The 21206-nt window shown below is 54.9% G+C and overlaps 1 protein-coding gene across 1 annotated transcript; it reads right to left on the bottom strand.

Moving 5' to 3' along the window:
• Window positions 1-436: 436 nt before the first annotated feature.
• Window positions 437-21030, bottom strand: MVK (mevalonate kinase). The gene is given in 12 exon segments (XM_030860608.2): window positions 437-1070; window positions 1072-1169; window positions 2201-2354; window positions 5526-5642; window positions 6017-6107; window positions 10022-10067; window positions 10659-10762; window positions 13917-14072; window positions 15887-16031; window positions 18689-18836; window positions 19695-19786; window positions 20931-21030. Coding segments are annotated over 11 exon segments (1434 nt in total). The 5' UTR covers window positions 19773-19786; window positions 20931-21030; the 3' UTR covers window positions 437-773.
• Window positions 21031-21206: the final 176 nt, after the last annotated feature.

Below are 21206 nucleotides of genomic sequence, written 5' to 3'. Positions count from 1 at the left end.
CAACAGGGCCAGCAGGTGCCAGGCACTGGCTACCAGTGCTCGTCTCTTTCCCATCCCCAGTCAATCCAGTCAATTTTAGAAAGAAAGGAATATTCCATGACCTACAGCAGGTTTGTTTCCATTTCTTAAAAAAGTCTGCGGATTAGTGGGTACTCACGATTTGAGAAGGAAGGAAGCCTAAAATTCCCCTTTTTGGAAAAGTGGGCTGGAGCTCTGCTGAGGGGCTGAGAGCTTGATGTCTGGGCATCCGTCCCTGTCTGGCCAGGGCCATCTGGGCAAACCCCGCCCCATCCCCCGAGACACACAACCAAGTGACCCAAAGCCTTTCTTTCCACTGAGAAAGTGGCTGGAGAAGGGACAGGACAGGAGAGGAAGGTGTGGGCAGCTGGAGACTACCAGGCCCTCCCTCTTCTTTCCCGACACGAGTGAAGCACTGTTTACTCAAGATCTTTTTATTCCCCCTTTGCCATCTTTTCTGCAAACCCCTTGGGTTCAGACTGGAAGAAACTGCACATCAACCCTGCCTTTGGCCAACCCTCGGGCTGCAGGGTAGAAGGCAAAGACCACCACCCGGACACCGCCTGAGGGAACCCAGTCTAGCTGGAGAGAACAGCCTGGGAAGGCTTCCTGGGGGAGGTGAGCAGAGGTGGAAGGAGGGAGAAGGCCCGCTGCTCTGGGAACCAGACCCCTGCATCTCGGATCCAAGCAGCTCTGCCAGGGAATTTGTGGGTCTGTGGGCGCTGCAGGGAGGACAGGAAAGAGGCCCTTGAGTCTCAGAGGACTCCACATGGCCCCACTGCCCGCCGGCTCCAGAGAACGTTGTAGAACACAGACATGGCTTCTGGGCCGCCTGACTCACTCTGGGGACTGGGGGGCATGGCCAGTGGGAAGGGCGTCACAGAGGGGCTGGGGGCCTCCCGGTCAGCGTCAGGAGCTGGGTGCCCACTGGCCGGCACAGAGGACAACTCTAGTGCCCAGGAAGATCGGGAAGGGGCTTCGTGGCGGGGTGGTTTCATCTCAGAGGCCATCCAGGGCTTGCCGGACAGGGGCGTCCAGGGAGGCGGCCGTGTGGACGGAGACACCAGGGGCACCGATGCTGGTTTCCCAGCAGTCAAACCCACAGCTGGTCAGCGCCTGCTTCATGGCCTCCACCTCCGGCCGCTCCAGATCTGTGGGGAGGAAGGGCAGCAGGTCACCCCTGACAACCGTCCACTCCCTTGGAGAATGTTTGTCTCCGCTCACGGCACAGGCCCAGGGGCCGGTCTTCCTGCTGGTATGCCGAGCCTGGCACCCTCCCCGGGAAGGTTGTGGATCCCGAGTCACACGGACCTGGCCTTGGCTCAGCCGTGGGGCCTCAGACAAATGACTTCCCCGCTCTGAGCCTCAGTCTCCTCATCTGGGAAAGGGGATAATAATGAGACCTACCCCTCAAGGGTCACGGTGAGGCTGGCATGGGCTACTGCAGGTGGAGAGCCTGGCACAGCGCCTGGTACACCACATACGCTCAAGAATGTTCTCTCGCCATCGTCATCGCCGCCTGAACTAGGTCCCCACAGTCAAGGTCTCCTGAAGTTAGGACACGGTGACTCCCTGAGGCCTGGGAGTCCCACTGAGGTGGAGGGGGCCTCTGTGGGCCACTGAGGGCTCATAGCAGAGCAAAGGGGAAAAGCAGGACAAGAAAAGGAAGGAGGAGGCGGCCAAGAAGGGGAGACGGAGAGAAAGGAAACCAAAAGGAGCAGTGACTCCCACCCCAGCACAGGGGCTGCTATAGGCCCGTTCCTCATCCTCGGCCCTGCTCTTTCCCCAGAGACTAAGAGGAAAGAGACCCCTTTCTTTTGTAGCAAGGTCAGTCCGCATCGTGGCCCCATCAGGAGGTGGCAGCAGGGGATGCAAGGCTGGTAGGGTTGGTGGTGACAATGTCCTGGTTACTTCTCAAGCTCGTGGGAGGCTTGGCAGGTAAGGAAGTGGTGGGAACAAGCCCGGCACCAGCCTCTCTAAATGCATTTTTCCTCCTTGAATCTAGGCAACCATCTTATATAAACTAGACTGTTAGCATCCTTATTTTACCAATGTGGCAACAAAGGCCCAGAGAGGTTAATTCACTTGACCAAGACCATATAGCAGAGCTGAGACTGTTCAGAGGCCTCTTCTTTCTCCCAAGGGAACTGCCCAGGTGGAACCCTGCCCATCCCCTGGGTACCTGGCCTGAGAAGCGTGATGCCACAGCCCCCGCCGCCCGCGCCAGTGAGCTTGCTGTGCAGTCCGTGGGCCATGGTCACCTGGCACAGCCGGTCCAGCGAGGCATGGCCCACACCAAGGGCGTTCAGATGGTGCTGGTTCATGTCGATGAGCTCCTGAGGGAGAGAGGTCTCTGTTCCTGCTTGGCCTGCCTGAGGTCGAGGTCCTGTGCCCGCCCTGTCCACGTGACAGCTGCTGGTTTGGGAACGCAAATGGCTCTGACTACCCAGCACACTGTCCCTCTCCACTGATAAAAGAACCTCTCCTTCCTGCAGGACGTCCCACGGGGCTGGGATGGAGCTGGTGGTGAGCACATGTCCCAGGCCTGGCCACAGAAGGCTCCGGCCATGGGGACTGATCAGGCTTGTGACCCCAGCTAGGCCAATGAGATCCCTCCCAGGGTTTACTCTGCCTCTTTCCTTGGAAGCTGCCAAAACTGGTTGACTTCAGAGGTAGGCCGCCAGAGTTATCTTCCCTGCACATGGTCAGAGATTACAGAGAAGATGGAGATTTCACACTAGATCTTTGGCCCCTGGATCCAGCTATGCCTGAAGCTGTCCCCTCTGGTCATGTCAGTTATAAGCCAACAAATTCCTTTTCTGCTAAAGTCTAGTTGAGATGGATTTCTGTCATTTGCAGGAAAAGAAGTCTCAAGTAATATGCCATCCTACAGCTCCCTCAGCTACCAATTTTCAGAATAAGAACAGGTTTGTAGTTCTAACAAGGTCACAAGAGGGGGAAATTGCTAAATGTTTGTTCAGGTTTCTTTGATTATGCATAATAAAATTCCTGCCCTCCTGCAGATCAAACAAGATGCAGGCTGATGAAATAACACAGCTAACAACCCTCACTGCCCAGGCGTTCCCTATTTACATTTCATTTACTCCATCGCGTCTGGCAAATCCCTTCAACATGCTGCTGGCACCCTGCTAGATGCTGAGGCTCTGAGGATGAGCTCCGGTCTGCAGGGAAGTTACAAATGTGGGATCTGGAGGCAGAGGGGCCTGGGTTTGGGTCCCAGCTCTGCCACTTCTTGGTCGTGTGTCTTGGGAAGAGGTCTTTCACTTTGAGCCTCAGTTTCCCCCCTTGTAAAGCAGGGATTGTAAGAGTATCTGCCTCATTGCTGTGAGGATGGAATGAGGTATCTTTCACATGATGTGTGGAATGGGGTAAGTGCTTGGCAAACGTCAGCTGCTGTTAGTACTTTTATGGTTGCATTACTAGCATCCCCATTTTTCAAAGGGGAAAACTGAGGCTCAGAGGAGAAAGTGATTTGCCTAAGGTCACTGAGCTAGTAAGGTACTGAGCTGGCACGGGAAGCCGGGTCTGCCTGATGCGAAGCGTGCATCTACCCCGCCTCTGAGAGCACCCTTGGCATCCCTCCTGCCACCCACTTCTTGCCGTGTGCGGCTTGACAGCATGCAGCTCTGCCCCGGGGTCCTGGGAGCGCCTGTGTGCCATAAGGGTTGCCAATCACAGGGCTGTCTGCCGAGGCCCACCTGGTTCTCCTGCCTGGAGCCGTCGGGCAGGGTCAGGTCTGCCTCCCCCCCGCAGCCCGCCTCACACACCCCAGTACTTTTGACAAACGAGCAGACAGGCGTGATGGCCCGGTGGCAGCCTCGGGTGCCTTTCACCGGCCCCGAGGGCTGGATGGGAGGGAAAACTTCTGGGGGCCTCTCTCTGCGCCTGAGCACCAGGTGTCACGTTGCCAAGGCAGGTTCCAGACACCTGTCACATTCTGATCCAAAATCTGTCAAGGATCAGATGACAGGCTGTGACACAGGAGAACAGCTCGCTGGCTTGAGCGCAGAGGTGTCCGGGAGGCGAACTGCACATCTCAGCGGCTGCCGAAGCCAAAAATATACACGATGTATAATCGACGTGCTGTTCTGAGGCATTCTCCAGGGGCTCAACAGGGTGTATTTTAGGCAGCACTCCATCATTATTAATTTCCTACTCGGGAGGACTGTGTTCCCTTCCTTTCTACGTGAAAGGAATTGAGAATGAGCAGGCAAAGGCTGGGGGAACGAGGGCAAAAGCCCAGAGATGAATTAGATGGAGTCCCTACACCGGGCCTGTAGTAGATACTCATTATAAATTTGTTAGGAATTCCCTGGCGGTCCAGCAGTTAGGACTCGAGGCTTTCACTGTCGTGGCCCAGGTTCAATCCTTGGTCGGGGAACTAAGATCCTGCAAGCTGTGCAACGAGGCCAAAAAAAAATTGTTGACTAAAGGAATAAACAAGTAAGTCAGTGACTCCCTAGCTCAGGGCCACTCACTAGTTGGAAAACCTCAGAGAAAGTCATTCTCTTTAGGTCTTGGTTTTTATATCTGTAAAAGGGTGGCAACTTATCCACTTCACAGGTAGGTTGTTGTAGGACTAAGTGAGGAATTATTTGTGAAGAGACCTGGGAGAGTAGCAGTTCCCACTCATTACAGGGGCTGCAGACTCAAATGCCTACAGTGGGACAGGAAGGCACCAGGCAAAGAGTATAGTGGCTGTGGGTAATACTTAGGGAGTGGTGGGGACTACGGAGAAATGGAGACCCCAGGGCCACTCTCAAGGGGGTCCCCTGGGCACCTCCAGCTGACCGCTGCCACACAGCTATGTCAGCTGGGGCTGCCGGATCTTCTGATTCTTGCAGGGAAGCCAGATGGCTTTTTAATGCAGTCCATTCACTGGGCCAGATGGACCGGGTCTGGGAATGAGCCTGGGCCCTCTGGCTGAGCTGGTGGCTCGTCGGGCATTGTGCTCGCGTGTTACCCACAGGGCCTCACTGCACTCTTAAGACACTCCAGTGAGGCCACGATTCGGACTTGGGCCTGAGGAAATCCAAAGCGTGAAGTCTCAACCTCTACACTAGAATTAGGCACAGCGTGGCGGCTGGAGTATTGACAGTGAGAGAATTTTAGACCATGTCTGATCCAAACAGTTACTGCATGAATAGATGCACTTAGCAAACATGATGGGAAAGAAGCGGCCAGGGGAGCAACTGCTCCTGGACCTATGGAGGACTGTGTCCTTACATGCATGATCCCAAACCTGGCCCGTCGTACTTAGCACATGCCAGGCACCGCCCTCAGTGCTGTCTGTGTGTTCACTTGATTATTCCGAGTCACCTGGGAAGAGGCTTCAAAAGAAGGCACGCGTGCTCACGGGTGCACACACGGGTGCCCAGGCCCGGACTCTGTGTTTTAGCTCCCAGGGATTCTGAGCGCAGATGGGGAGCCCCTGCCTGGGACAGCGCCATGGGTGAGGGACCCCGATCCTGCAGGCGGGCTCTTACCTCCAGCACGAGGTAGTGCTCTGGGGCCGGGGCCGCCGCCATCTCCCCCAGCAACCGCTCACACTCCAGGGAAATGGCGTCTATGGAGGTCAGAAGGGGGGCCACGATCTCTGGGAACTGCAGGGAAAGGGATAGAGGGCCCATGAGGCCTGGGGGCTGGCAGACACTGGAAGCTGCTCCAGCACCAGGGCAGGGGGAGGAGGTGTCCCCAGGGCCCACACCCACCATCTAAGGAGACCCCCTCTCCTTCTGGCCTGGTCCCCGCCTTGTCCAGCCACGCTTGACCCAAGCGGGGGTTCTCACTGCAAAGCCAGCACGTCTAACAATCCCTGTTCTGCCTCCCGGCAGGGGTTTGCACAGACGGCACCTTCCCAGGTCCCCTTCACCCCACCCCCCTCCACTAACCCACGAGGCAGAGGGAGGGCTTGGACACCCAAACGTGAGTGCCGTGGCCCTGCCGGGAACCCGCCCAGGAGTGGAGCCAGCGGCACCTTCAGCAGCCTGCTCCTGACGCCGGCCACCAGGGCCTTGGTGCTGCGAGGGACTTTGGTGTTGGTCAGCAGGATCTTCAGAGCTGGCGGCCTGTGGGGTGAAGAGGGTCCACAGTGAGCCCAGGACAGGGCAGCTGGGTCAGGGCTGGGGGCCTGCCTGTACTCCGCCCCACCCTGACCCAGTGCAGGAAGCAGAGGCCCGGGGAGGCGACGTCAATGGCAGGCTGGAGACAGGTCCAGGGAGCATGCGTTCCTGACGCCCACCCTGGGGTGCCCACCACCGCCTACAGCTGCCTCCCTGCTTTGGCCTTTCAGCGGATGGACATTTTCCTTTGGCTTGTGACTCACTCATTCATTCATTCAACCTCGAGCGAACATGCACATGGAGGGCCTGGCATGCATGGAGTTAGAAGTTCAAAGGGTACAAGAAGGGGCTGAGGTTCTGTCCTGTGGGCCACCCCAGGGAACTGGAGAGGAGGGTGCTGGAGATTCAAAAAGAAAAAGCCACAGGACCAGGGATGGGTCATGGAGGGGGCATGGGGAAGAAGGATGCTCCAGTGGGCACAGGAACGCGAGGGGAGGGCAGCCTTATGGGAGAGTCAGGGTCCCAGCGCTCTGAGCCAGTTCTTGCCCTGCCTCGACGGTGCCCAGACCGGTGGCCCTGGTATGATACTAGGTGTGGTTAGAGGAAGTCAGTCACCCCCAGCTGGGAGAACGGAGGGCCTGGGGTGGCCACGGTCAGCCGGCTCTCCAGCACGACCCCGTCGTCCTCATCTGCCCTCTGGGCTTTCTAATCTCTCCTAAAGCCACAATCCCAATTGTCCTTGTGGTTGGCTGTCTTTGGGCACTTAAGCCACTCTTTCTTGTCAATCCAACCTGCCTTTCAGAGCACTGCTCCAAGGCCAGGGACAGAGCGTGGAGAATTTGGATGAGCTCTAGCCAGAGATAGCTGGAGACCGACAGGCCCCTGATACGTTTATTCGCTTTTCTTTTCACAGATCAAGATTGTAAAATCCAACAGGGCTGGAAAAGGCTGTCAGAAACCTGCTTGATCTCACCGCCCATAAGCCCATGAAATTAATATCGATTCTCAGCCTTGGAGACTGGCTTTTTTTTAACTTTACAAACGATGAACATTCTATTTGGCTTTTCTCTTCCCTTTAAAGACAAGCCATTCCTCAAAAGGGCAGCATTCTGGGAGGTCGCATCTTGATCCTCTCCGCAAACAATGCTTTTATTTTATTTTTTTATTGAGAAGCACCAGGCGTGGTCTGGGGTGCAAGGGCTCCTCTTTAAGCCTTTGGCGGGATTAATGTGGAGTCTGGCCTCCTGGCTTCTCAGAGAATCTGCCATCTGCTCGCCGCAGCGCCCTGTAACCAGCAGCAAAGGTCAGCCGCTCTGTCACCATCCATTGGGATGGGAGAACTTTGGGTATCACATCTTCATCTTTCTCAGAAAAAGTCCTCTGCAAACGGGCCTGATGGTAGCCCTGCGGGCCCCACAAAACTCAGGGTACTATGACATCCAATGACCACCACTTGGGGCTATGCCCTGTAAGTGATCTGGGCCTGGCTATGTCCTCAGCCTCATCTCATCTCTGCCCTCCCTTGGAGCTCACTCCACTCAGCCACGCTGGCCTCCTGGCTGCTGCTAAGCACGGCAGGAACACTCCTGCCTCAGGGCCTTTGCACGTGCGTCTCCTCCTCCAGGGACCTGCCCCGGCCTCGGCAGCTCTGCTCAAATGCCGTCTGGTTAGAGGCTTCCCTTGATCAGCCTGCCCAACTTCCCCCTTCATTTTCCGGCCCTCACTCTGCTTTATGTGTCCTAAGGCCGTGGGGATGGCCTGCCGTGCCCTTACAGAGACATCTGTCTGTGGGCTGTCCTCCCACAAAGTGGGAGTTCCATGAAGGCGGGACTTTGGGTTCCCTGCTGAGGCCCCAGCACCCAGTAGTTTTTCAGAGATATTTGTAGACTGGATGAATGAATTTGGTCAGGAAGGAGTGAATAAGCACTTGATAAATACCGTTTCTGATTTCATGCCCAGGATCCCTATTACGTAAATGAGAAGACAGAGGCCTCAGGAGAAGTGACTCACCTAAGGGCCCCCAGCAGGCAAATGGCAGAGCTGGGCTCAAACTTGAGCCTGTGGACCCCAGAGAATCTGCCACCACCCCGCCACCACCACCGGTCACTGTGCACACCTTGGGGCCTCTCCCCACGCCTCCGCATGCCTGGGAAACCCTCCAGCGCTCAGCTCTTAATTCCCCCCAGAGGCCATGCATGTGCCTGGCCACATCTGCATTGATCTTCTGTCCCCAGGGCCCAGTTCAGGGCTTAGGATACAACAGGCTCACAGGGAACAGAGTGAATGACCTGCCCCTGCCCTGAGAAGGACTCCCCAGGTCTGCAGCCTGCCTATGACTGTCATCCCCAGTGGCTTCAGAACCCCGAGGACACCTGTGTGCCGAGGATCACAGCCATGACTGCCTCCTCCAAAAGCCCGTGGGCTGAGGGCAGGCACGGGCCCACAGACCTCTGCATCCCGCCTTCGCTCCTGCTCTCACTGCACGTGGATTCGGTCCACCTGGCAGGGCCAGCTGCCACCTGGGCACAAGGCCGCCCTGCCATCGCTTCCACAAGCAGCCGGAGGAAGCTGTTCCGAGCTCCTAAATGGTTCCGCTCCCTCCTTTGTGTGGAGCAGTGGCTGTCACCCAGAGGCTCTTGCCCTCCAGGGGACAGGTGGCAATGTCTGGAGCTATCTTTGATTGTCACACTGGGAGACAGGGGAGGTGCTATGGGTATCCGGTGGGCAGAGCCCAGGGATGCTACTAAACATCCCACGCTGCACAGGACCACCCCCACTGCAAGGAATTCTCCAGCCCCAAATGTCCGCAGTGCTGAGGCTAAAGAAACGCTGATGTGGGGCCTCAGAAAGGCAGGCTTGGCTCCCAGAAGCTGACAGAGCAGGGGTGGGGAGATGCCAGAGGTGCAGGCAGGAGTCCGCACCATGGCCTGCCAGGTCACTGAGCCTCAAATGGAGCGGCCCAGCTGGCAGAGGCAGAGGGCCAGGACCTGCTGTCCAGCTGCCAAGAAGACCACCCTGGCTGCAGAAGGTGACAGGGAGCCCTGGGACCCTCAGAGTGTGGAAAGGTGCCCTGAGGCGGCAGAGCACCCTGGGACAACCACTGCCCCCCCACAACTTGATGGAGGGCTCAGGGAAGAGCCAGGAGGCATCTGCTCCTGCTGGCCATGAGCTTCACTCCTGCCGCTGACGTTTCCACACTGAGTGCAAACAGAACAAAGGGTGTTGGAATTTAATACGCATGTCTGTAATTCCAAGGCTTCCGGCGGGAAGGCGGAAGGAAATATAAAACAAGCTGAAAGTTGCTAAATGCCCCGTCCACTCGGACTCCCATGCCGTCACTATAGCAACTCCCACATTGTCTTCTGGTGGCTTGTGTGTGTATGTGTGTCCCTAACCGCCCAGAACTATGTCCGAGATTCATCTTTATATCCCTAGGCCCTAATGCAGTGTCATCTGGAACACAGGAAGGTATCACTTCTTGTCTACTGAACAAATGGACGGATGAACAGGTAACTGAACGGATGAACAGGTAACTGAATGAAGGTCTGGGGAAACAGCCACTTCCTGGAAGTGGAATGGCGCAGCCTCGCATGACCTCCCCCTCTGATCTCTCGGCAATTTAAGAGGTAAAGTGGGGAATTCTCTGGCGGTCCGGTGGTTAGGACTCTGCACTCTCGCTGCTGTGGGCCACGGTTCAATCCTCCCTGGTCAGGGAACTAAGATCCCACAAGCCATGCAGCGCAGCCAAAAAAAAAACAGCTAAAGTGGAGAGGAAAGAGCAGGCTTCCTCGCGGCCCACGCCCTGTGGGACCACACAGGGGAGGGGATGCCCAGGGGCACATGCCCCTCACTCCTTCCCAAAGAAATGGGGCTCCCCCCTTCCCTGCCAGACGCGGAAGCTGCGGCTCCCCCAGAATTACCTATTTAAGGATGAAATCTTCCCTTGCTGGTATCGGAGCGCTCCTCCTAAAGAGAAGAAAGAGTGGGTCAGAGTCGTAGGAAAAGCTCCGTACCTGTGCCTCTTGGGAAAGGGGCTGGGTTTGGGGTAGGGGTAGAGTGTCACCGTAACTAGACTCAACCCCATAACTAGGCACCTCAGCTTCAGGCAGCAAAGGCCCAGGAGGGCGCGAAGGCGCTCTGCACCCAGGACTTGGGGTCCCTCCCTTACATGCAGGCATCCAGCTTCCCTCCGATGGGCTGCACGGCGATGGGGTGGAGGTGGGACTACAGCAGGCGTTCTCACCGGAGGGGAGCCCAGCTGGTGTGGTCTGCAGACCCCACAGCAATGGTTCCACAGCTTCACCATCTGGACCCCTGGGGCTGGGGGTCCCACTGAAACCGTAGCTTCCCAGGCCCTGGCCCACCTCCCAAGATTTGGATCCAGGACATGTGAGGCCCTGAGACGTCCCCCGTTCCCCTCCCACCAGGAAAATACCATCTTCCTCAGAATCCACTGATGCTGCTCACCCCAAACCCACAGAGCCTGGGCAGCTACGCTTGTCATAAGAATTTCTAAAGGACTAAAAATAAAGAACACAGACCCGAGGCAGCACCTACCCCAGGTGCTGACGGCGTTGTCCACTCCGGAGGGGTTCCCATGAATCACCCTCTCCCCCTGGAAGGCCCACTTGTTAATTAGTTCCAAGCTCTCCTCAGTCCACCTGAAGGAGACACAGAGATTTGTCTTTACTGTCCATGGTGGTGAAGAGGGGGCTGGGGGTCACCGAGGGAAGCAGAGGGCAGGGGTCACAGGCTGGGCTTGCTGGAGACCAAAAGGCAAAGGGGCTTGGGCCCCCGAACTCAGAAAGAAGAGAAAAATAAACAATTCTGAACCTCTCCGGCTAAAGAGCACGCCCTAAAGCATGCCTTTTCGCCTGCTACAGCGAAAAGAGCCAAGGCTTTGAGTTCACGGGATCCTGCTTTTTGCCTCTTACGAGCTGAGTGACCCTGGGCCCCTTGCCTGCCCTCTCTGAGCCTCACTCTTCTCTGTAGGATGGTAACTCCTCCCTCCTCACAGGCTCAGCGCAGGGGTGTGGAATGTGGGTCATCTCTGGATCCCTCCCCAGCCCGTGGCCACAGTGCCTCCCCAGAAGGGATGCGGACTCAATGACGGTTTAAGTGAACAGACCCAAAACATGTGAGTATCGAACGAGGGCGAGTGCTCAGCCCCACTGCCCCACCTTCTCTCTCAGCTCGTTTCCTTTCTGTCGAGTCCCTGCCCCGTGAAACGGCAGAAGCCACTGGGGCTTGTGTAGCTGAGCTGGGAATCAAGCAGGGAGCTGGGGTGAACCCCATCCCGCCGCTGACTCACTGGGCGTCCCTGAGCAACTGCGTCACCTCCGACCCTCAGTGTTCTCATCTGGGAAATAGGGATAAAAATGTCTACCTCACAGAGGATTTTGTGGGATGGAAAAACACACAGGTGCTTTGTAAAATGCCCAGGGGAGAGTATGTGCTCTGGAAAAAGAGGCCACCTGGGATCACAGCACCTGGAGTCACTCCAAGCCTGGTCCACCCACTCCTTTGCTGTGGAGCCTTGGGCAAGTCAATCACCCCCTCTGAGTCTCTTTCCTCATCTGTCAGATGAGGATTTTAGGGACCTGAGACTCACACGGTGGTTGTGAGGCTATGACTCATAGTGAGTTAACACTGCTCAAAGCTACTGATTACCCAGGGCCAAGCACTCCGCTAAAGGCTTTCTCTAATGGACCATCTGTAATGCTCACAATCACAATAACTCAAAAGGGAAAGTACAATTACCATCCCCTTTCTTACAGCAGAGGACACCGAGATTCAGATCACAGTACCACTCACTGCCTGAGCTCGTTAACTACTGACCTTTTTGGTGCTGACGAGACTCACTCACTTGTCCAATATTTATTGAGCATCTACTATGTACCTGTGACTAAGCCCACACAGACGTGGTCCTTAACTGCTTGCAGCTTGGAGTCTAATACACAGCAGATGTCAGGAAGCCACCAGAACTTAACTACAGCCTCTGGGAAGTGCGATGCCGGCTGGACGGGGCACACCCTGTTCTGAATGGAGGGGCTGAGGGACAAGGTGGGTCAGTGAGGCAAGACATAGCGGGAGAGCAGTCCAGCCCGAGGCTGTGTAGCCCGTGTTACTCCTGGAACTGGACAAGAACTGGCCCTTTCCAGGACCGAAAAGTGAGCGAGCAAGCCAGCAAGGTGGGGAAGGGGTAGCTGAACATAGCCCAGGGCCTGGCCCACTCTGCAAACTCGAGCCTTCCTTCCGACTGGGAAATGCTGGGGGGCAGGGCGGGTGGGTCTGCTCTCTTCACAGCTTCTGAGAAGGAATGATGGGTCTTCAGGGGAGGTGGGAGAACTGGGTGGAAGGAAGCAGCACGAGAAAGACCACACCCCCGTGCACATTGGACACTGGCTCACCCACAGGCGTGTACATGCACGCACGCACACAAAACCACCCATATCCTCTGAAAGGCAGAGCCAGTTGGCAGGCCTGTGGGCAGGTGTCTATTTGGGACACCCAGGGCAACACGGCCTTCACTGCTCTGGGCTAGAAGCAGTGATCAGCACACAGTAATGAGCGGCTGTCTTGAAGCCTCCTTCCTGAGTCACCATCTTATCTCGGGATCAGCACATGTCAAGACTGGAAGCTCCCCCCACCCAAGGGATCATAGGTGCTGCCCCTCACTTTCAGATGAGGAAATGGAGCCCCAGAGAGAAGCCAGTTAACCGGCAAACCTGAGATTCCTGAAAACCATTCCGGAGAATAGCTGCCTCACATCCCCCGCAGGTGCAATCATTACGGGCTCATTACCTGCCGAATGCTTCCCACGGCCACCTCCGCGGGCCCCTCCCCCCCAGCCCCGCCCCAGCCTCTCTCCAGCACACGCCCTTCGGAGCAGCCCTGGGGAATTTGGACCGGGAATCACATCAACAGTCCCACACACCTGCTGTGGCCACCGGGACCAAAGCGACCTCCGGGCTTAGCCAGCAGAGCCCCTGACAGCACAGCTGGGCCCACATGGCTGGTACATAAGGCCCCCCAGCGGGAGGGCTCCCCGGACATGGCTGGTACATAAGGTCCCCCAGCGGGAGGGCTCCCCGGAGCCATGAGGGCCCAGGGCAGGTGTCACCAAGAAGCTGCCAGGCTGGATGCTGGGGCCTCATCCCCAACTCCCAGGGCAAACTGCATTGTCTGCGCTAGGGCCGGTTTCTCAAGTTTCCCCAAGTAACAGAAACAGTCCACCGGCAGCCCTGTCTGGACAAGCCTCAGTGACTTACAATAAGCCGCGGAGGAGACGCTGCGACCTTGCGGGTCGAGGACCCGCGGGAGGGGAGACACCCTGACCTGACGGACACTCCTATGTTTATTTCTCAGCACGTTACACTGCTTTTCATAACCATTTGGTACCAGCTGGCAACACCCGCCGGGTATCCGTATCGACATTTACAGCCTCACTGAGTGAGGCTCCCAGGGTGGGGTGGGGGGGCAGCAGGCTGGCCAAGGTCCCTCAGCGAGTCGATGGCAGGGGCGGCCCGATGGCTCCTCTGATCCATTGCCCTCTACATCTGGGCTCAGTCTCTTTCTACCAAATCACGGGCACCTGAACCCAAAGGAGGCAAGGAGGGGTGGCAGGTTGGGGGCAAAGAGCTCAGGCTCTGGATTCAGACCGCTGGGTCCAGATCTAGCTCTGCCATCACTAGCTGTGTGGCCGCCCTGTCCCCCAGTGTCCTCAGCTGTAACGTGGCCAAGGGACACCTCTCTCCTCTTGGTGCAGGGTGCAGAGCCCAGGAAGGACAGGGAGCGAGGCAAGGGCCTGATTACCTGCTGGCGGCCTCGCCATCCTTCAGTGGGTTTGGGATCTCCTTGCACGCAGTCAGGAGGGCAGCCGCCAAACACACGGAGTAGGCGGCACTGGAGCCGAGGCCGGCCCCGGTGGGCAGCTCCGACCACACGGCAATGTCCAGGCTGGGCAGGGCTCTGAAACACAGCAGGCAGCAGAGCGTGACTCTCCTGAAGGGCTGTGAGGGGCCAGCGCTGAACTGGCGGCCCAGACCCTGAACTGGACACGGGCAGGGCCTGACTCTTAATTGTCTGGACCAGTTTTCTGACCTCGGGGAGATCTCCCAACCCCAAAGGCACCCCTGTTGGATGGCAGGAACTCATGGCGAATCAGACAACTTGAAAATAGGGAGAGGGTCGTTTAAGTCACTATGTTGTTGTCCAACCAGAGCTCTTCCTAAAAGTGCCTCGCGATCCACCGACCGACCATTCCTGTAAACTCCTTCCTGCTCCCCACACAAGCAAGGCTCTTTCAATGCCCTGCCCTCAGCATAGGCTGGTCCCTCTGCCCAGGACAGCTCTGCACCCCTTTTTCCCCCAGGGGAATTCCTACCCATCCTGCAAGACCGTCCTCAAATGATCCCCCTGGGCGCTGATACTGTGTTCATGGGATGCCTCTCCTGCCGGACAGCGTTTCCCAGCCGCGTGTAACACAGGCCTGCTCTGGATCAGCAGAGAGTTCCCAATCGCTGCGCCTTACCTCTACTTCCCCTCAGCAGGAACCGTCAGACGTCAGGTTCTATCATTTCCATTAAGCACTCTTCCCGTTTTCCAAATATAACATTATAAGACTGAATCTGCCTTTTCAAACTGCACATGCCCACCCCACCCACATCAGATTCTGGAATGTGTCCCCCGCCCTCACCCCAGAAAGGGACACGCCCCTCTCAAGGTGAAAACCCCAGCATTGGACTGCAAGTGTCAAGACGCGATTGAATGCGTCTGCAGCGCAGCGCCCGGGCCCAGTGGCCGCTTAGCCAGCGTCTGCTGCACGAGTGAAGGGCTGCGCCCTGAGGCTTTCCCTTCAGGTTCTGGACCACCGCACTGTGTGCCAGTTACAGTGCTAGGCCCATTTCATGTATAATGTTTCTAATCCTCTGATAGTTTTTCTGAGGAAGGTGATAATGATAATAGCTAACATTTATCAAGCTACGTGCCAGGCTCTGAATCAAACACTTTAAGTAAATGAACTCATTTAACTTCACAGGAACCCTACGAGGTAGGTGCTATTACCACCCCCATCTTACAGATGAGGAAACTGAGGCTCAGGAAGGGTAAGAACCTCACAAAAGCTAGTAAATTGTCGCGCTGGGGTGTGAACCAACACCGTCTGACCCTCAGCCCGTGCCCTCTGTCACCATGTGATACCACCTCAGCAGGAATGTCCCCCTCTAGGAGCCGGCTTTCCCGAGAGAGGAGACAACCCAGATCTTATCATAACACAGGCTTCACTCTGCTAATCACGGAGTTCCCCTGGAGCCTGTGGGATGTGGAACAAGGGTGCCTCTCTGGGCATGGCTTGAAGAAGATACACTGTGGATCTGAGAATGGAATCTGGCTTTGGTTGAATCGAAGAGGCCAGAGGAGGCAGTGTGGGGTTAAAAAGGCAGGCGCCGACACTGAAGGGAACTAAGTTGATTTCCCAGCTCTCACCACTTACTAAGTAGCTGTGTGGCCCTGAATGTCTCTATCTCTCTTGGTCCCAGTTTCTCCCTGTGCAAAATGAGGAGAGTGTCCTTCTCGTGGGGTTGCCATGAATACTGAAAGCAGACCTGAAAGCAGACCATACATGTAGGGTCTAGCACGGCTCCTGGCACGCGGCGAGGACAGCTGCTGTTATTCAGAGCCTGGGAAGGAGCCTGTGCATCGTCCAGCAGCCAAAACTACCACCACCCTGGCTCAGTTTCCGGGGCAGGCTGCACCCGGACTCCCTGCCCCGACCGCACACACACCTCTGACTCTGGCAGATGGACAGGTACAAGTAAAGGAAGGACAGCACAGCCAGGTGCTCGTGGTCGGCACAGTCCTCGGGGAAGCCCGCCACCTCCTTCAGCTTCTCCATTTGCTCCGGGGTGAGTGCTGTGACGTCACCTTGCTCTGTCACATGGGCAAACAAGTGCAAGCGGATGGGTGAGAGGGCCTCGGGGCTTTTATAGACACCAGAATACGAAAGGCCGAGCAATCACGGGAGTCAGCATCTGGATGGACATGGACTCAGGGTCCAGCACCACAGCTGAGGGTGTCAGGGGACTGCAGGCTTGGGAGGCAGGCAGACTTGGGTTTGGGCCCTGATTGTGCCAGTTACTGTGACCTTGAGTAGGTGACTTAATCTATTTGCACCTCAGTTTCCCTCCTTGGTAAACAGAGATAACAGCAGTACATCCTCCCAGGGTTGTTTAAATAAGGTACAGGGTATCCTTAGCACTGCTCCTGGCATACAGTAAGGGCTTAATTGCTAGTAGTTTTCAAATACACACAAGCACACACACACACGCACACACAATCAAAGGCCTAGGACTGCACTCCACGGTACTAAATCAAAACCAAAGGCAGTATTATTTCCCTCTCCCAAAACATAATCAGTGAGAACAGGACACACACATAAAACCAGGACACATAAATGCCCAAATGTTCACTATGTTTAGGACTATTAGGAGGGAACAAAAAACACTGGAAGAAAAATGTGGCAGACCCTGGCAACCTAGTAGAAAACTTGACACCAAAAAGTTCAGATCCCCTTTGTCTCCTTGGAGAAGTAGCCTAACGAGCCCTCGCGAACGACTACACTCCATATCACAGCCTCCACCCACCTCCCACCCTGTGGGATCATCATAGCAACCCTCCCAGGCATCATGACTCTGCTCACAGGGCCTCAGAGAGGTAAGTGACCCTCCCAGGCTCACACAGGGAGTCTCAGACAGGTGGTCTGAGACGTGTGCCACTATACCTGGCTGCTCAATCCGTGCTACTGACATACAAAAGTAGCAGCCAGTTCTCACGGAACGTTTCCGGCCAGGCTGAGTGGCCTGGGGTAGCACGGAGAGCAAGGGCCAGGTTGCTCCAAAGTAGTGACTCTGAATTGAGGCTGTCCCTGCAATCACCCAAATACACACGCCGGGTCACCTACCACCACCACCGATTCTCAATAGGAGAGGGGCAGGGCCAGGAAGCCATCTGTACTGTTAAAACAACAACAACAAAAACCTCCCCCGGGGATCTCAAGGCAGAACTGAGGCTTGCTTGAAATTGTGGGTTTTCAACTCTTCCTTCATCTCCCTGCAGGGTTTGGGAGTGGCTGAGTGACTAGCTGTGGACTGATTCTCATGGGGTACAGGGAACCGTCTGGAAAAGGCTCCTAGAGCTTCCCTGGTGGCACAGTGGTTAAGAATCCACCTGCCAACGCAGGGGACACGGGTTCGAGCCCTGGTCTGGGAGGATCCCACATGCCGCGGAGCAACTAAGCCCGTGTACCACAACTACTGAGCCTGCGCTCTAGAGCCCGCAAGCCACAACTACTGAAGCCAGAGTGCCTAGAGCCCGTGCTCCGCAACAAGAGAAGCCACCGCAACGAGAAGCCCGCGCGCCGCAATCAGGAGCAGCCCCCGCTCGCCGCAACTAGAGAAAGCCCGCGCACAGCAACGAAGACCCAACGTAGCCAAATATAATTAATTAATTAATTATTTTTTAAAAAAGAAAGGCCCCTGGAGGAGTCTCACTTGCCCCATCCTGGCTGGGAGACACTGTTCCAAAGGATGAGGTGTCAGCCCAGACAGGAGGCACTGAGAGCGAAAAACACACCGCAGCTTTGCTGCAGACAGCCACTCCGCTGATGAACGAACTGTGTCTGCTCAGGAGTGGACAAAACAGTCCCAACACTAGCAAAAATGAGCACGGAGGCCTTTATTTATTGGCATGGGAAGAGAGCCCCAATATCTCGAAGAAGGCAAAAATCCCACACGCTTCTAAGAAGTTTATACGGAAAAAAAAATAGAAGAAAAAGAAAACAGAAAAAGAAAGAAACAAAAAGAAGGAAAAAGAAAGAGAAAAGAAAAAAAAAGTTTATGTGGCTTGATCCAATTTTGTGTAAAAAACAAGCTCTCTCCCGATCTCAATCAATCAAACTACTAGTCTACAGGAAATTACCCAGAAGGATGAACACCAAAATGCTTAGCGTTGTCTTGCGGGGGGTGGACTGGGAGGCAGTGATAATTGGGGATATTTTTTCCTGGCAACATCTCTCAGCATTGACCGTATTTTCCAGTAACATAAGTTACTTTTATTTTTAACGATCTTCAATCACACAAAACACCAAAACATTCTCTTTGTTAAAACAACATTGTAGAAGGGAGGTTCCCTTTGTCCACTCCCTGACCGAAGGACCCTCCAAGACATAACTAATCACCATTGTCAGTGGATATATATCTTCCCAGGCCTCTTCTCTGCATTTACATACCCACTGTTACTTAATCTATATGTGCTGTTTTGCATCTTGTGTTTTTTCACTCAACAGTAGGCCCTGATGACCTGTCCCAACGGTTCACATAGACCCAGTGCATCACTTTATGCTTTTAAATTTAAAAAATATTGATAAATAAGTGAAGCTATTTTTGTGGGGACAGGAGAGAAAACACCCCCAGAGTGGCTGGCTTTTGGTCCCTTGGGGACAGCCTGGGCTGACAGCCCAGCTGTCCTCCTTCCCCTTCTCTTCGGGGCCCAGGCTCTTCCCGCACCTGGTTCCTGCTCCCTGCACTTACTCAGAAAGCTGGTGTCCAGCATCTGAAGCTTGGCCACATCCCAGACCCGCTGGATGCCAATGTTGGGTAAGTTGAGGCCCACTTTCCCATTGCTGTGGGGCTGAAGCCGGAGGAATGTTCTCAAGTTCAAGGCCACAGCCAGTGCTACCTATAGAATGAAGGGCACAAGCAGTTAGCCTGAGCGTGGTTGGCAACAAGCATGGCTCCTGTCTTAGGAAAAAGGGGCCCTTGTCAATGAGCCGAGAAGAGAGGGCAAATACAAGCACACAGGCTACTCTCACCTATGCCCTTGGCAGACACTGCTAATCAACCTTGGCACCCTCTCCCACGCGCCTAGGCACAGCCACTACCAGTCAATCAGGAGTTAATACCTACTTATATTTGCCCTCCCCACGTAAAACTTCACACGTTCTCAACACCAAGGAATGGCTTCCCCATAATCACCATGCTTTCAAAGATAAATATAAGTTAAAAATATGAAAAACGACAGCTTGAAAGAGTGGAAAAAGCATGGCTTTGGGTTCAAGCAGACTTAGGTTCACTCCTAGCTCTACCGAGGTGTACGGGACCTTGATCAAGTTACCAATCCCCTCCTAAGTCCCAGCTTCCACGTCTGCAAAATAGGATAATAAAAGTTTAACATCAGAGGGTAGTTGTAAGAGGTAAATGAGACAATGCATGTCTCAGGCTCCTTTGCAGAATCCTACTCGTTTTCCCCAGAGTTTAGTCCTTAAAACTCTTCTCTTCTCCACCGAAGCTCACTTCCTAAGTGGCCTCATTCCACCCACGGGGCTTTCCATGTCACCTTTTTGCTCTCTTACTGGGTGGGCCAGAGAAGCCCTTCAGAGGGCCTAAGACCTGTCTTTTCTTTGCCCAGCTGGGGAGAAACTGACCTCCTCTCTGATGTACTCCCAAGCTATGCCTCAAGGCTTCCTTTCAGCTTCTTTTAAGGTTAGCATCAGGGAGAAGCAGTTCCTAATTCTCAGAGGCTCAGGGGGCCTTGTACCTTGCCATGGACCACGGCATGCTCTCCATGAAGGATGACTTTCCCTGGAGCAGACACTAGCAGGACTTCTGACAACATGGCTCCTGGGAGTCCTGAAAAGGAAAGCCAGAAAGAGGATGGAAGGTCCCCAGAACTTAGAAAATGCCTAGTTCAAGCTCACCATTATAATAAAAAAGGCAGCTACCATCAGCATTTGTTATGTGCCCAAAAAAGCAGTGCAGGGTAGCAGTCAGCTAGACACATCAAATAGATCTGGGTTCAAATCCAGCTCTTCCACTCCCCAGTGATATCATCTTAGCTAACTCACTCAAATAGCTATGAACCTCAAAAGTTACACTGGGGGGCTTTCCTGGTGGCACAGTGGTTGAGAGTCTGCCTGCCGATGCAGGGGACGCGGGTTCGTGCCCCAGTCCGGGAGGATCCCACATGCCGCGGAGCGGCTGGGCCCGTGGGCAATGGCCGCTGAGCCTGCGCGTCCGGAGCCTGTGCTCCGCAACGGGAGAGGCCACAGCGGTGAGAGGCCCGCGTACCGCAAAAAAAAAAAAAAAAAAAGTTACACGGGGACAATAACTGTACTTATCTCAATGGGTTTTGAGAAGATTAAATTAAATAATGCAAGGGAAACACTTATGGTCTGGCACACCATAATCACTCAAATACTCATAGTTACTTATTAATGGCTCTGTTCTTGGTTCCAGCTTTTATTATTACTACTATTAAAGATAGAAATTTAAATGAAATCATGAACCGGAAGGAACCTTTTCCTGGACATTTAGGCTGTTTCTAACGTTTCACAATTACAAACAGGGTGCAGAAAACAGCTGTTATACTTTTTTTTTTTTTGCACACTTAAGTCAGGCTCTCTACAAGAGAGTCCTAGAAAGTGACTTGTTGGGCGTACGTGTGCGCGTTTTAGATTTTTATAAATAATGCAAAACTACCATCCATTTAAGGGTTTACCTCAATAGCGTGAGACCAGAACCGCACTATGCGCTAAGTATATACTACAGTGATTCCTGTTTCTTAGCGGGGGAAACTCAGGCTCGGAGTGGGGGGGGCCTATCGCTTGTCCGAAACTCCAAATCCGGTCTGTCAGATTCCAGGTTGCAGGCTCGTCAGGACGGATTCTCAGAGTTGGGGAAACTAAGCCAGAGAAGCCGGGAGCCCGGTCCAGGGTCGTCCTGGGTCTCGGCCTCGGACTTCGCGCCACCTTGTCCCGGGACCCCGACCTCTCACCTGTCGCCACAGGGGTTCTGCTTCCGAGCTAGAGCCGCTCCGGGACTCCATCCCCAAGCTCGCGGGCGGCGGGGGGAAGAGGCCTCTTCCTTCGCTCAGCCAATCAGAGCGCGCGAACCGAGAGCCCCTTTACCAATTGGCTTGAGAGTTGGCCAATAGCTGTTGCTAACTAAGTCTTCACGGGTTTCCCCGCCCAACTCCTTCCGTAAACCAATGAGAAACAAGTCTCTGGGAGTGTCCCGCCCTGGGGAGAGAGCCACGGACCAATGGAAGATG

The sequence above is a fragment of the Globicephala melas genome, chromosome 13, assembly GCF_963455315.2.
Source record: "Globicephala melas chromosome 13, mGloMel1.2, whole genome shotgun sequence".
NCBI classification, from domain to species: domain Eukaryota; kingdom Metazoa; phylum Chordata; class Mammalia; order Artiodactyla; family Delphinidae; genus Globicephala; species Globicephala melas.
The sequence above is the reverse complement of the archived record's forward strand: the minus strand, read 5'-3'. Positions and strand labels throughout refer to the sequence as shown.